Source organism: Seriola lalandi, unplaced genomic scaffold, assembly GCF_002814215.2.
Source record: "Seriola lalandi dorsalis isolate HSWRI2012SDOR001 ecotype SW California unplaced genomic scaffold, Sedor1 jcf7180002054606, whole genome shotgun sequence".
Lineage (NCBI taxonomy): Eukaryota > Metazoa > Chordata > Actinopteri > Carangiformes > Carangidae > Seriola > Seriola lalandi.
Genome location: NW_019525159.1, coordinates 1,933,299 through 1,949,683, shown reverse-complemented (window position 1 = coordinate 1,949,683; position 16,385 = coordinate 1,933,299). Strand labels below are relative to the sequence as shown.

At 37.7% G+C, this 16,385-nt stretch overlaps 1 protein-coding gene across 1 annotated transcript in view; it reads left to right on the top strand.

Annotated features, from left to right (window-relative positions):
- The window catches only part of pappaa (pregnancy-associated plasma protein A, pappalysin 1a), an 87,611-nt gene extending 76,453 nt beyond the window's left edge, over positions 1–11,158 (top strand). Inside the window, exon 22 of the mRNA XM_087177493.1 lies at positions 5,767–11,158. Coding sequence (XP_087033619.1) covers positions 5,767–5,871 — 105 coding nt within the window. The 3' untranslated portion in view covers positions 5,872–11,158. The remainder of the gene's footprint in view (positions 1–5,766) is intronic.
- Positions 11,159–16,385: the final 5,227 nt, after the last annotated feature.

Genomic DNA, 16,385 nt, shown 5'->3' with positions numbered 1-16,385 from the left:
GGATTGCATTTAATTGACTATTATAGATTAAGAAGCTGCTCCCTTGAAGACCTAATAAAATATTGGTGTCAGAGATCAGACTCCTTCAAAGACCAACAAAGTATTGCGTGTAGTGATGTGTAAAGCAGTTTTTTTTTTTTGTTTTTTTTTGTGTCCCACTGCAATCAGTTCATTAGAAATGTAGTTTTCTCTAAATCATTGATCGGAGCTCTAGCCCCGATAATCACTGAGCAACACTTGAGGCTCACATATGAAAGTTATTTGTTTGAAGGGATAGACTCACTCACTTGCGTGTATCCCACTCAGTAAGTGTATCCCTGCACGTTCGGTTGCAACTTACTCAGAGCTCAACTGAATTAAGAGATGAAGGGATCGTGATTCAGTTCGGTTTGTTCACCCAAAAGATTTGTTCTTTTGAACAAATTGTTTGTGTAATTTTCTGATTTGCCGTTTTTTTTGCAGTGGATATCAAGTAAAAATACAGGCACCAAAATAGTATAGTGTCGCTGAATAATAGCTATAGCAAACTCTAGTGATATTCTATGTATTTTCATTGTTAATAAATATCATGAACAAACAAAACCAACAATGAATTGATCCTGCTATAAAGTGCTATTCCTCTTTACTGTATTCCTTTACAAAAACTTTCAAAAACACATCAATCAGCCACATGGTTGCTTCATTACAATGTACATGGTCACTCTAGTGTATTTCATGCTTATATGGGAATCCCACAGTTAATATGGACCTGCACTGCAAATATCTATTAATCCACATCTGAAAATCATCCTGCAACTCTAGTATTTACTCCTATAAAGTAATGTTTGCTGTAAACTAAAGTCTTTATGTCTTAGGAAATGATTTCATCTTTCAACAAAAGTGAAACTATATAGTATATTTGCAACCTTTTTTCAGTAGTCTCTTCTGGGCTTGGTGCTACAGATAGGGTTTGCAAGCTGTAAAGTAATGAGAGACGGTAGTCTATCTCTCAGTACAGCTTCACAACCCTGTTATTGTTGCTTTTGGTCTTTTCAGATATTTTTTATTGCTGATTTTATTGCTGGGGAACGGCAGTAACCAGGGAATTGTGTTACTATAACTGAGGCTTTCAAATTAAAATCAGTAATTCAACCTTTGTTTAAGCAGATACTTTATTATTTTTTAGAAAGAGTTTATAATCTAAACGGATTATAGTCCGAATTATGTCACAGTTTGAAAGATAAAACATTTGCTTCCTTTCCTTATGATCTGTGAGAGAAACACACACACTCACACTCATCCATGTTCTCTCTCTCCCGTTCACAGTCACTCACACGCACAACACAAACATATACAGCACATGAACAGACACACCAGCCACCAGTTGCTTTGATGCAGAAGTCAGGTGACTCAGTGGGAATCTTGGTCAGTGCTCGTGTCCCCAGTGTGTTGAGACAATGGTATGACCCTTTCCACACAAACTCACACACCTATTATTTGGTCCTTTGCCAAACTCTTACATGCACTGTTTCCCTCTGATCTTTAGTAATGAGGCAAAAGGAAAAAAAAGGGACAAAATGAAATTTTACAACAGATCTTCATCCTCCCTCATTGTCCAGAATCATATACATATCTCTTTTGGTCCTTTAAGCCTGTCCAAAGAGTCCAAAGTTGAAAAACAAATCCTCCTCTGCCTGACTTGTTTTTATCTCTGACCCAACACCAAATGTGCATACCACTATTATGTCTCCAGTGATGGAGGAGATACAAAACACTGATGGAAACATCTGCTCACCCGTCCTTAGCAGAAGATGCTTAAGTGACTTCTTTACAGCAATCACATGATTGTTTATTACTGCGTTCCCCAACATCAAATGCCATGCCTTTCAAATATGAAATGATTCAATGCATCAAAATGAAAAAAATCATAATTTTTGGAATGTGATACAATTTCTTCCAGATACAACAAGTGAGCATTTTCTGCTCTTTCCACACAAGCTTAAAAGCTATTGTAGGAATTAGGTTATCAATTCCTAAATATTTCCAGATTCCTCGTGCTTCCTCTCTTCTCTTTTTCCTCGGAGCTCTGAGTTTCATCCTGATAAAAGCTGAATAAGTGGGGGGGGGGGACTCATGGAACTCAGTTGCTCATTTAGTTTTAGTCCCCTTTCCAGCAAATGCTGCTCTCGTCTTTTATTTTGGTAGAGATTTGTGTATTAAGGAGTTCTGGATGACTTGCTGTGTATTATTCCACCCCAGGAGCTTTGAAGGTGCAAGGACTGGCTGCACGTAAGGTCACCACAGGATCTCCCCTTAATAGTTGCAAGCTGTTGGCTGGATTTGGAGAAGCAGGGAGGAGAGGAGGCAAGAGTATGCCTTTCTGAGGGTTGCCTGCGCAAGACCCTTTTTGTAGGTCCCCTCAACCCCCCCCCCCCCAGTTTGGAAGGAATTCCTTTCTTGGATGCTGGAAGCCGTACGCAGAGGGCACCGATTATATAGTTATACGGCTTGGCCTCTCTAAAACAACTATTTCTAAATGTGCCTGTATGTTTTTCTGTCTGCGTTGGTGGTGGGGTCTAGGGTAAGTGCTGAGATCTCTCCCAGCCTTTCACCCCTGTTTACAACTCTCAGTCTGGCACAAGTAAGCTCACTACGTGACTTGCTATGTGCCACGATTGATGTTTGTGTCCTAGCTGATGGTCCGTGATAGCCACCCCTGACCACTAACCTCTCCGTCTGAGTTGGTGACTCACATAGACAAATCTCTTTGCTCCCTTTTAAAATGTCATTTCCTTCTCTGCGATTTCGTTTCTGTTATTAGATGCATCAAATATTCACATAACTGGATGCCAAAAATGCATGCCATCAACAGCTCTTTATTTTTTAAAGCTAAGTTGACTTTATTTCCCATTGCCCAATGCTCTGCCAGGGCAATTAAAGCGGAGGAGGGGGCTGAGGCGTCTGCACAGGCACTAGGGGTATTTCTTGGTCACGGAATCAAGAAATTGTTTGTTACCATCTTACTTTGTGTTTTATAAAACCACTGCAATGTGATGCTTATGGCCAATCATTAAATAAGCAGCAGTATTCCATAGCTTCCTTTATTCCCAACTTTTCTATGTGTATCTGTGTGTGGGGAGTGGGGGCTGAGGGTGAAGGGGGCAAAATGCATCTGAGAGTGAGGGGAAGGAAGGATAACATGCAGGGCTTTTCTACACAGCTGGGAAAGGTTAAGTTAAAAGTTGTACCGTGTTGCCTAAGAAGTTTCTGACAGAAATGTTGCTAGTTGTAATAAACTCTAATAACCTCAGCTACTTGCTAATGAACTGTGTGTTATGCATCCCTAGATCAGCCAGTTCCCTTTTCCCCAGGCCTGTGCCCCTTACACCACCTCCCTTCACACTGACTGACACACTCTGCACACACAGAAATGTAGAGAGGAACTCTGTGTTATTTTGACCTGTTCCTGAGATGGAAGGATGGGGCTCTGACAAGGTCTGCGTTCTTCAGAAGGGCTTTCATGTTGCTGTTAGTGGGTGTCCTCCCCCAGCCCTCCTCTAGCCCTGGGACATGGGGCAGCATGAGGGCCCCCAGGCTCACAAGGCCAGCCAGTCCCATTTCCCAGCCACCCTGAGAGAACCTCAAGTCAGGGCCAGATGTGGCAGCTGGCCCAGCCACCCTGGAGGTCAAGGTCAAAGGAAACCATGTCAAATTTGCCACCCACCGTCATTCTCTAGATAGAGAGATAAACAGAAGTGGCCTTGGAGGGGAAGTGAGGTGTAGAAGGGAGGTGGGAGGCGTAGTGGGGGATTGTGCTGAGAGAGAGAGAGAGGAGGGATATAGCAAGGTAAAGTAAGGAAGAGACTCTAAAGTAGACAAGGTGAAAGTGTGAAACTGAGAGATAGTGTAATTAAACTGAGAAAGAGTTAGGTGAGAGTGAGAAGCCCCATGTTCTTGGCTTCAAAATGCCACAGAGGAAACACTGCTCACGCGGTTGACAGCTGTTTCTGAAGTGTGTCCGGACCTAGGCTTGTAAAGTCGTCACATGTAGGCCTCATTTTCTCAGAGGAGTCTGGGCACTGCCCACCTGGCCCTCACATTAGGAACACCCCCGCCACCCCCCCCTCAACACACACACTCACACACACAAACAACTTATTTAATACGCTATTTCAAAGGGGAGCCTGCGTCACTGCTCCTCAGTGACTAGCATGCTCCCCCATGTCATTCCACAGGACTGCTGTCTACAAATCCCTGACTCTCACAAACTGTTGGTGCTGTTTCCTGTGTTTTGCATAGAGGCATTTACTTTACAGTGCTATCCAAAGAAAAACGTGAGACTGGCACTGAGGCATAAAATCTGATGTCCCATAAATGAACATATACTCTTATTTTTTATCCATTTTTCTCGCCAATTTCTATTACTGAAAGATCATCTGAGCTAAGAAACTTCTTTAATTGTGGTCAGAATCTTCCTGTAGTGGGAAACATGGGGACATTAATTTATATTTTTTTTAAAAAGAAAAGTTCTAAGAGATCTGCTCTTTTTTTTTTTAGAAATGCGTGTATTTTTGTGAAAATGTGTAAAAACTGAAAACAATTACCCCTCACAATGACGTTTCCATTAATATCTAGCAAAACAAGATGAATTTATTTTTTTTTTAGTAATTAGTCACTCAGGAAGTGAGTGAGCCTCAAAGTCCCAAAACTTTGGAGCTGACAGTGTGCAATGCAGTGGACACTACTGTTATGAATGTGTCTTTTAGTGGATGGGAAGTTTTCATTTCTTAGTCATTCTTTGCTAATGCATTCAGTAATTACTTGACTAACCTCCCAGATAGTATTAGCTCTTGACGCAATTTATTTGATGGTATTACAGTAGCAGCTACTCCATATTCACATAATTGCTCCATGACCCTCCCCTGGAAACAGCCCCTCCCATAGCAGCCAGACAGCTTTCATTAATAGCTTTGAACTAATAGCTGTCTTTGGCATGAGGCGTGCTGTCAACTACGTATCTGTGTTGGGTAAAGTGGCTGGTATTGTCATTACATTTACATTGTATACTGAGATCCATTGTGCAAAAGAGGCAATACCACTTAGCCCTAATAAGAAAAAGTGACACTGGCCACAGGCCCCCACAGATTGATTTGATAAGCCACCAGAACACAAATGCATACATGCCCTCGGTCTGCTGCCTGCCTTCCATGACTTGGACCACATATGTTCCTTGTTTGGCCTGGAGAAGGGGGACACATTTTGTGTACTCAAACAGCTGAAGCAGGCCCCCCGAGAGGCAAGCAGACAAGGCAGCAGCAGCTGGTGCTGGTGACGCATTGCCAACGTTGTCCAGTGACGTCAAACGCCGGGGGCAATGGCCAATGATCTTCCGGTTCTATTTTCACCTACAGTGTTTAACTTTGACATCAGAATATCAGAGACCCATGGTTATTGATTTTGTGATATATCATTGGTCTTCTGTGCCAAACCCACTAATGGAATGTATGTTCATTTCAATTTCAATGTATGTTATTTACTTGCTACAGCAAGATGTGTATGTAGATGTTTATGGTGGAGAACTAGATTTTATAGAACAAATGCAATTACGCCTGACATGCAGGTATTTGGTGTTTATGGAACTTGGGATCTTGTCTTTAACTTAAAAGTATTGCTGTCAGTTTCAACCTCTTTCGACCACCCACTATGCATATGTAATGATTACATGGGTTGTAGAGTCAATGGTAATTACACTTAATGACTGTAAGTATCTTTGTTTCTCCTGCCCAGGTGATTCCATTCCCCATGTCCTGCGACATACGGGATGAGTGCTCCTGTCGGGATCCCAACGCTATAGAGAACAGAAAGGATGAACACGTCCATTCCCTGGGGTGACCAACCTGAGCAGGGACCTCTGTTCAACGTCCCAGGAACCTTGCTCCAACACAACACAGCCAGAGTGGCCGAGGCAGACCCCTCCTTCATCCTCCTCTCGGCCTCGAGTTTCCTGCACATGCTGCTTAACAGGCATACCTCTCCATCCATACTGCAACCCCAACCAGCTGAAATGCCTCCACCTCCACCTCACAGAAAGATCTAGAAAAAGAGGATGGGACCCATGAGACTCCACAGAAAACTTCATTTCTCAGCTAAAAAGGAAAGTAACCCTGCAATATCATCAATAAAAAAACAAAACAAAAAAAAAAAACATAGCAAGGAGAAAAAAAATTACATGAAACAGACACTTTTTTGAAAGAATAAGAAAACAAACAAACAAACAAAAAAAAAATAAACAAAAACATAACCAAGCCTAGGTAGCATGCCTTTTGTTCAGTTTTGTGCTGGCTTCAGTGTCTATTTTAGTGACCTTGTTCTACAATCACACGATTGAACCTAAGGTACCTTAAAATGTGCAAGTTGGGGATTGTGTTGATGTTGGCTCTGTGTTTTTGCAAATATGAAGGAAATCAAAAACAAATGTTAAAAAATAATCCTCACACACTTTGAAGGCATGTTCAACACCTTTTTGGCTAGAAGTTTGGGCTTATATCATTTCTGGTTTCTAACTGGTTAGACATTCTGTATCTCTATGTCCTTTTTCAGTAAAGTGTGTTTCTTCATAGGCACATCAGAGGCTATAGAGGTTATTCCTAGCTTGGTGGGGAATGAGACAGCCATATTCTTAAGGCAAGACACTACAGGTGAATAGAGTAAAAAAAAATTAATTAACACGGATCACCATGAAACTTTCCCAGTTGTTTCCTTACATTAAGACAACTATTTCTTATGTTGCAAGTTTTGTGAAATTTTCTGTTTAAATATGCAAATGACGCATTATCTAATTTCTAACAGAAATCTAAACATTGGATGACGCTAGATTCAAAATTCTTGTTTCCTTTTGTTGAGATAATAGAGTCAAGTGTTTTTACAGAGGTGGTTTTGAATAGATGTTTTATCTCTCCATGAATCAGAAATGACTGTCAGCCATAACAAATTCATTTTGGCCATGCTTTTAGTAATAAAATGTTATATAAATCAGGCTATGAATGATATATGTACAAACCCCTCTGTAAAAACCTACAGAATACAGACAAGAGTAAAACTGGAAAGTTTGGTGTTTGTAAGTGCTGCTGAAGTGGAGATTTCTGGCTCAGAGTATGAGGAAAAAATTCATTTTGAGAAAACGGCCTTCAAAGATATTTATTGTAAAATTCCATAAATTTTTATTGGAAACCACTATTTACACAGGATACACAGGAAATGACCATGTTTGGATCCCATTACATTTTGCAGGAAAGAGAGAGAGCTTTACAACGACACCTGTGACGACATGGTGTGGACAATGATTGCGGTACTACATGTTGAGTTAGAGTGCTAACTGAATTTAGGAGAAATCTACAGAAACAAATAGACAAAGTGTTGTAAAATAAACACTTAAATGTGTATTTTGGAAGTTATCTTTCCACTAGTCTAAAAGGAGACATGATATGGAAGCAGAATAGCCCAAAATCTCAAAATCGACTAGTGTATGAAAAAACAAAGTTTTTGCCTGCCGTGTCTCGCCTTAATTAAGTTTCAAGCCACAGATTCAACACAAAAGCCAAAATGAAATACACAAACACAAAAAATCCTGAATGCATAATCGAAACATTTTTAGCATGACTTCTGCTACTGTGTTTGCTGCTACTCGCCATCGTCACATCATATCTGATAGGGTTAGACAGCTTTGTCTGCCTTGCTGCTTACAGTACCTCCTTCTAGCATTCATTCACACTTGCATGTTAGTACACTATACTTTCAGCTCACATTAATACATGTTGACAACACCACATATGAAATGCACTAAGAACTTTAAAAAAAAAAAAAAAAAACCCAGAACCTCACTTGTCATTCCCATTTAACCCAGCTGCCCAAGAAAATACTACACACATTGACCACGACTTAAAGAATGTCATCGATAACACCTCACTTTGGGTTGGCGTGATTTTAGTTTCAGTTTGAACTCCTCCCTCATGGTGCTTGATGAGAACACTGTTACCTCAAGCACTGATTTAAAACGTTTAAACTGAAAATAAAATGATCCCAGCCCTTTTCAGAATGTAGTCAATGCTTTTCAGGAGTCTGTGGCTTCTTTTATTTTTTTTTTGATTGCACAGTACTGCACAGCACAGTCACACAAAAGTACAGAAATAAAAGGGCTGGACATAGGCCATGGCTCTTAGTGAAAATGAGTATAGGTGGAAGGATACCACATGTGACACACACACCCACGAGAATACATATACACTTTTCTCTCATTCTCTCCCCTCCCAGTAGTATTGGACTCTCAGCTCCAGCTCTGCAGGCAACAATGTTGTCTATAAAAATGACATTTGGATGTATATGTCAGTACAGCATTAGTAGTCACAATATGATCAAAGGTCCCTAAGATTCTCTGTTTTAGTCATTTTACTATTATGTTTGTCTCTGCAGTAAAAAAGTGCACTTGGTTGTGATCAGCACTTTTCAGTATTGTGAACTTGGGTGTCCGTCCCCACCAATTAACATCATTAGATTATATGGCTGCTACAACAGCTTTGTATTTTGTTACTCATCATTCCACACACACATATACACACTAGATTTTTCTCATGCACATTTGATAATGAAGGCTGCTTGGCATATTGGTCCAAATTTTGCTGCTCCTACTTGGCTGCAACAATAACCATGGTTACAGTCAGCATGGTTATAACTTTTAATTTCATTTTGGGTCAATGGCACAGTCCCTCTGACTCATATTAGGCTGCTATAGCATTCCAGATCATTCTCATAAGTAGGGAAACAATGTGTATACAACATGCTGTACAAGTGGTGATGTAAGACCAATTTCATGTCATTTTTCAAACTAATGTTAGTGAAGAACTAAGACAATACCACGACATGCGGAGAAAGTGAAAAGGTATTATTTTCCACCAAATACAAAGAAAAAAAAATATTGTGTAAATATAAATATATGTTCTTGATGGACAGGAGTGTTGAGAAATGTTTTTAGTTTGTTTTTTTTCTGTTTTCATTTTCAGTTTTTTTTTTTTTACAAAATGTCATATTTAATCAGTGTTTGTATTATTGACCTCAGTTACTGCACTTTTTAGTTGCCATGTAAGAAGAAAAAGTATATCTTTCAAAAATGTTTAGAAGCTGCTATTGTCAGAATGGTGATCTGAAACAAACTGTATGATATTCGGTCATTTGACTCCCTGTGTTGCTATTAGCTTTCCTATCATTAGTGTTTTAGTCGTATCTGACCCTAGATACTCCTCTTGACTTTGCATTCAATGTTATCAATGTCACTATGAACCATATATTCATCTTCCGTCATCTTTAGAGGCGCCAGATCTTACAAAATAGGGTACACACCAATGCATTATCTATAGAAATACCGTATATTGTCCACATATTTAAGGTCTAGCTAGATTGCAAAGTTGTTTGTCTTTTGTTTTGCCCTGATGTTTATCTTAGGTTAAAGGTGTAAATTTTGGAGAAACCTAGAGATGCTGAAGGTGAAGGAAAAACTTAAATGAAGAAACTCCCATTTAAAAAAGGGACTCTTAAAAGAATTTGTAACTTTTATGAAATATGAAACTTTGTAAGGACGTTCTAAAGGTTACATCATCTTCAAAGATTGCATTTAACACTTTATATGAAAGGTATATAGCCCTGGTTTAAAAAAAAAAAAAAAAAAAAAAAAAAAAAGAATAAAAAAAGACTTGTATTATGTTGATATTATCAAATTATATGTAATGTTAGTACTCCAGATACTGCTGCTTTACATAGAACTGTTACCAGTGGGGAGAGACTGACCTGCAATCACTACACTATGCCAATGACATGCAGTACTGTGGTTCATCATCTGCCATTGAGGTCACTGGAAAGCCAATTCCAACCATTTGAATGGATGAATCCGAAATCTGTCATTGGATCATTCCCTTCATCCTATAAACTGAGTCAATACAACCTGTTGTTGCTTCCACATACTTTGACTAACTTATAAATATCCTCCTCAACAATTACTTGTATCACCTGGATACCAAAACATCTTATCGTTATTACTATCAGAAAGGCTACAGAATGTGACTGCATGTCAACTTGAAAAATTATATTCTTAATATTGGAGAAGGTACCCATAAGCCATAGCTAAACAAGATATTCATGGAAGAAAGTATAAGATTGCGCATTGGATGAGGACATCACCTCTCTACTGTAGTCTTCACAGGATCCCTTGCTGTACCTCATGCCTGTAATGTTTGCTGCTTCTATATTTTTGGTATTTTAGTGACATTTTTGCGTCTCATAACAATGGTGTAAATAGTAGAACTATTTATTGAGAGTGTTATACTTTTTTAAGTTATATTTAATGTCCATGTAAGTTATTTTTTACATTGTTCTTATAAACAAAAACATTATTGGTTGTGAGTCAAAACTGTCATTTTGTCTGTCATCACACTCGGTTGTGATCATTGGCGTCAAGCGTTGATCAGACATACAGTACACTTCAAGCCCACAACCATGAATGAAATCTCATTGGTCATTAAGTGTAGATGGACACTGCTTGTATCCAATGAGGATTTGCCACATTTAAAATGTTACTGAGTGCAGTGTATCTTTTTTTCCCTTTAAAACCAGAATGTAAAGTTTTTGTTTTCTGTTTTTTGTTCTTCTTGATTTGCTTTTTTTTAAATGCACACATTAGCCATACTTACAAGGAGTTGTGAAAGGAGAACCAAGTATATAATGGTCAAGTACATAAATCCATAATATAGCAAACAACATTTTCAGAGCCAGGGTAAGGCACAAGGAATATATGTACACAGCCGGCTGAGGGCAGGAGAAAATGGGCAAGTGGCAAAGAGAGGGATCAAAAATGAAGGGAAAGAAGGACTGGAGGTCAAAAGGCAGCCGATGGTGCTCCAGATAGAGCGCTCTTAGAGGGGGGGTAGAGGGGGGGCAAAGAGAGAGGTAGGGATGGGTGGGCTGCTTTTCCTGGCCAGTCTAGGTATTTGTCCAGGTGTGAAAATGTGTACTCACAGAGGCTGCCCCTGGGCCAGTGGTGGCCGGTGCTGACTGGCAACAAGCCGAGGCCAATGAGTCAGAGTTTCTTCTAGGGGTGGCAGCCATCCCTCTCTGGGACTCCCCCCCACCCACCACCACCATCACCACCCTCCTACCTCCACCTCCCCACTCCTCGACACACTGCCTCATCTGTCACTGTCAGGTATGCCTGCTTAGGGCGGCCAGGGTCAAGCTGGCCCTGTAAAAATGAGAGAGGATGTTTGCCCAGCTTACAGAACCTTTTGAAGTTAGGCTGAAGGAACACAGTTCTTCTCACCTAGAGCCTATGCTTATCACATAATATGATTTGTGTAGCAGTCTTTTTTGACGGGCTTTGATACCTCTCCACATTTTCCACCAACAGTCGCTCCTTTGTTTCTAATTTCACACCTGGTATTTGTATTGCTCTTCTAAAAATGGCAGAAACTTTGTAGTGTCTAACTCATTACGAAGCGATGGGGAGTATAATAAAGAGTGTCTGAAGCCCTAATGTTTTTTGCTCAGATCATTGTGGAGAAAAATACTGATGTGCCATCTTGTTGTAAGACATTTTCTTTGTGTATTGTAACACATGAAGTACCTCTCACAGGCCTCTGGTTATAGAATGGTCCACTTATGTCTGTTTCCTAATCCCTAAATAAATAAAAAAAAAAAGGTGAATTGTCCTTTTTTCTAAGTGGGAAGTACAAAAAAAAGTGTATTTACATATTATGTGGATATCTAGTGGTATTACTGCAATGTTTCGTACCTGATTGCTCAACAAATATATTTTAAGATGTAAATAATATTATATGATGATTGTATTTGCAAACCATGTACTAACTGTTTGGGAGTAGCTCTCTTGGATTCATTTTTATCATAACTATTATACAAAGAGATGAACCGTGAATATGTTGTGCATTGTGTCAAAGTATCACCTGCAAAGACAGAAAAAAAGAAAAAAAAAAGACCTGTGATGCTTTACCACACCACTCGCTGTCAGCATTTATTTGTTCATAAAGGCTTAGTACAAGCACTGTTGTCAGGTGTCTAAACCATGAATTTATCCATTGAGTCATAAATTATTTATTTGTTGTCAAGATGAATAAAATCATAATGGTCATTTCTGGGTCTTAGGAGTCTGTTGAAATTGATCCTCATAATCAAGCTTGACTGATCTTTGTTATGCATTGAGAAGTTTTCAAATTTGATCTGCGTTGACTGGCACCAACCAACAGCTTTCATTTGTCCTCACTCCATACTGTATATTGTTGAGTCTTATCCCTATGCCTTTGTGTTTGCTGAGAATTTCACCAACACTGTAAAGGTAGCCATCAGACTCAGTAGTCCCTCCCTCCCTCTCTCCCTCCCTCCCTCTGATGGCCTCCTCTCTCTTTGGTTCTTACACAGTATGCACTTTTTCAGGCACATATACAACAGATTGGACTTTTATGTTTCAGTCGATGTTTCTCTCTGTTTTCACAGTTGCAATTATATATATTTTTGGTGCTCTGGTACATGGCAAAACATGTCTGATGTGTACTATATTTTCATAAGGAAGAGTCATACAGATGAGTATCATGTTCATTTTGCTGTCATTTATTGTGTAGAAATAAAACACTGGTTAAAGTGAACATAAGCTGCACAAGTGTGGTCACTTTGTTTTTTTTCCATTATTGGTCTGTCCAGGTTCATTTGGAGCTGCTGTATATTGTATTTTCAACTCTTGTATGCCTATAAAGAGTATGTTTCTTCTGGAAGTCATTTGGGCACCAAAGATCCATAGTAAGCCCTTTCAAAATAATAATAATAATAGTAATTTTAAAAAATGGGCTGAGGTGGTTATAAAAGAGGAACTCATTCTTTAAGCCTCCATTGATACATTGGCATGGAAATGTGAGTGCTGTTCCTGGCACACCAATGACGTTAATGGCCTAATTTGTGAGAATGAACATCAAGCTACTGATTTTTAAAGTGCAGTTAATGTTGCATGACTGGAAAGAAACTGGATCTCAGCTTAAAGGAATAGTTTGTTGAGGGAGATGGAAAAAGAAAATGCTTCCCAGCAGCTCACATGCAGAGAGGCATAGCCACCTTCAGTTAATGATATAAATTAGAGTAATTCATAGGGGATAGCTGTCTGTTAGTTCAGTGAATGATTTCCTCCCTTCCTAGCTCAATGTAAATATTTTTAAGCTGGATCATGTTGTAAATTGGGCAAAAACCTGGGAAATAACAGGCATTGCACTGCAATCTACATTTGCTGACTTAAAAATATGATGATTACAGCCATTTTCATCTGTGCCTCATTTTGCCATCATGCTAATTAATTCTGATCCAAATATTGCTGTGATATTGTGCAACTTCACTGTAGTGGTTTGCACCCCACGGGCTTCTCTCCAGGGAGGTCTGTGTCAGTCCAGGCAGGACACATGAGGCATGTGCACCACATCAGCTGATCAAAACCATGTAAGATTGAATTTGACCATTTAACAAGACAGATCATTGAAGTCAACAGCACATTGTTCTCTATGTTGTTACATGTTGGTGTTAATGGCCCGAGCTTGTTAGGCCTACCTAGGTTTCACTTTATCACTGGGACACAGTCTGATAAAAAAAAAGGTACAAAAACCTTTGGTCTGGACCAAAGTGGGCCAACCAATAGTAGAGGAATATGGAATGTGTAACATTAGTGGTCGAATGCATATAAAGGAACTATGACATTTAGGGAGGTTTTACAAAGTGTAATATAAATCATCAGCTGTGGATGCATTAACACAAAAAGTTAACACAAAAATCACAAATTTTGGTAAAAAAAAAATATAACATGTGCTCCAGTTCATTGATTTTCAAGTCATGAATACAATTGGTTTTGGATGTGGGTGTTCCGACATGTGTTAACAGTTGAGGTAACAACATCCCGTTCTTCGGTTTCTTCTGATATGACGTAAACGCACCACAAAATGAGCACTCAGGATTAAACAGGGAAGTGTGGGAGTATCACGTATACTTTAGTATCAAATGGGCTATCAACTCACACGCTGTGACAATTATTCAATCAGCTATTTTACGACGTGCAATGGCAGAGTAAGTGTTATGTTGAAATGGTAGGTTTGAGTCACTTTTTGGTCTAGACTGAGTTGTTTTGGCTTGAATGGATTGCAGAGAAATATAGATACTAGAAATTGATACATTTGTAGTATCTACTTGATTGTTAAGAATTACCAAATTATGACTCTTTATGCCTTACTAAACTATGAGTTTTTTCTGGCTTACTATACAATGACATTTTATGTCTTATTATGCTATGAGTTTTTATGCCTTGCTTTACTATGACATTTTTTACATTTTTATGCCTTACTCTACAATTACATTTTTTGCTTATTATATGCCTTAGTCTACAATATCGTTCTTAGGCCTGAATATACTATGACGTTTTTTGACACTTTAAGGCCTTATTATACAATGACATTTTTTGAAGTTTTATTCCTTGCCATACTATGACATTTGTATGCGTGATTATATTATGTTGTTTTTTGACAGTTTATGCCTTACTATACTTTGAAGTTTTATGCCTTAGTATACTGTAATGTTTTTTGATGTTTTAATGCCTTTCTATACTATGTCGTTTTTTTTCTCTTTTGGGGCCTTATTATACCATGGCATCTTTATACCTTTCCATACTATGACATTTTCTGATGGTTTTATGCTTTATTATATTTTGTAGTTTTTTTTTTTTTTGCCATACTATACTATGTCGTTTTTTTTTCAATTTTAAGGCCTTACTATGACGTCTTCACATCTTTAAATATTATGATGTTTTTTGATGTTTTTATGCCTTTCAATACTATGTGTTTTTTTTTTCGCTTTTAGGGCCTTATTGTACCATGACATCTTCAATCCTTGACATTGACATGCTTTATTATACTTTTTCATTTTTTCAATTTTTTTGCCATACTATACTATGTCGTTTTTTCACTTTTTTGCCATACTATACTATGTCTTATTTTTCACTCTTAAGGCCTCAATATACTATGACGTCTTCATATCTTACTATATTATGAGGTTTTTTGATGTTTTTATACTTTATTATACTTTTTCATTTTTTCAATTTTTTTGCCATACTATACTATGTCGTTTTTTCAAGTTTTTTGCTATCCTATACTATGTGGTTTTTTTCACTTTTAAGGCCTTATTATACCATGATGTCTTCATACCTTACCATACTATAACATTCTCAGATGGTTTTATGCTTTATTATACTTTGTCATTTTTTCAATTTTTTTGCCATACTATACTATGTCGTTTTTTTCACTTTTTTGCTATATTATACTATGTCGTATTTTTCACTTTTATGGCCTTAATATACTATGACGTCTTCATATCTTACTATATTATGAGGTTTTTTGATGTTTTTATACTTTATTATACTTTGTCATTTTTTCACGTTTTTTGCCATATTATACTACGTCGTTTTTTTCACTCTTAAGGCATCAATATACTATGACGTCTTCATATCTTACTATATTATGAGGTTTTTTAATGTTTTTATACTTTATTATACTTTTTCATTTTTTCAATTTTTTTGCCATACTATACTGTCGTTCTTTCACTTTTTTGCCATACTATCATTTTTTTCCACTTTTAAGCCCTTAATTTACCATGACGTCTTCATATCTTACTATATTATGAGGTTTTTTAATGTTTTAATGCTTTATTATACTTTTTCATTTTTTCAATTTTTTTTGCCATACTATACTATGTCGTTTTATCACTTTTTTGCCATACTATACTACGTCGTTTTTTTCACTTTTAAGGCCTCAATATACTATGACGTCTTCATATCTTACTATATTATGAAGTTTTTTGATGTTTTTATGCTTTATTATACTTTTTTATTTTATCAATTTTTTTGCCATACTATACTATGTCGTTTTCTCACGTTTTTTGCTATCCTATACTATGTGTTTTTTTCACTTTTATGGCCTTATGATACCATGATGTCTTCATACCTTACCATACTATAACATTCTCAGATGGTTTTATGCTTTATTATACTTTTTCATTTTTTCAATTTTTTTGCCATACTATACTATATCGTTTTTTTCACGTTTTTTGCCATATTATACTACGTCGTTTTTTTCACTCTTAAGGCCTCAATATACTATGACGTCTTCATATCTTACTATATTATGAAGTTTTTTGATGTTTTTATGCTTTATTATACTTTTTCATTTTATCAATTCTTTTTGCCATACTATACTATGTCGTTTTCTCACGTTTTTTGCTATCCTATACGATGTGTTTTTTTCACTTTTATGGCCTTATTATACCATGATGTC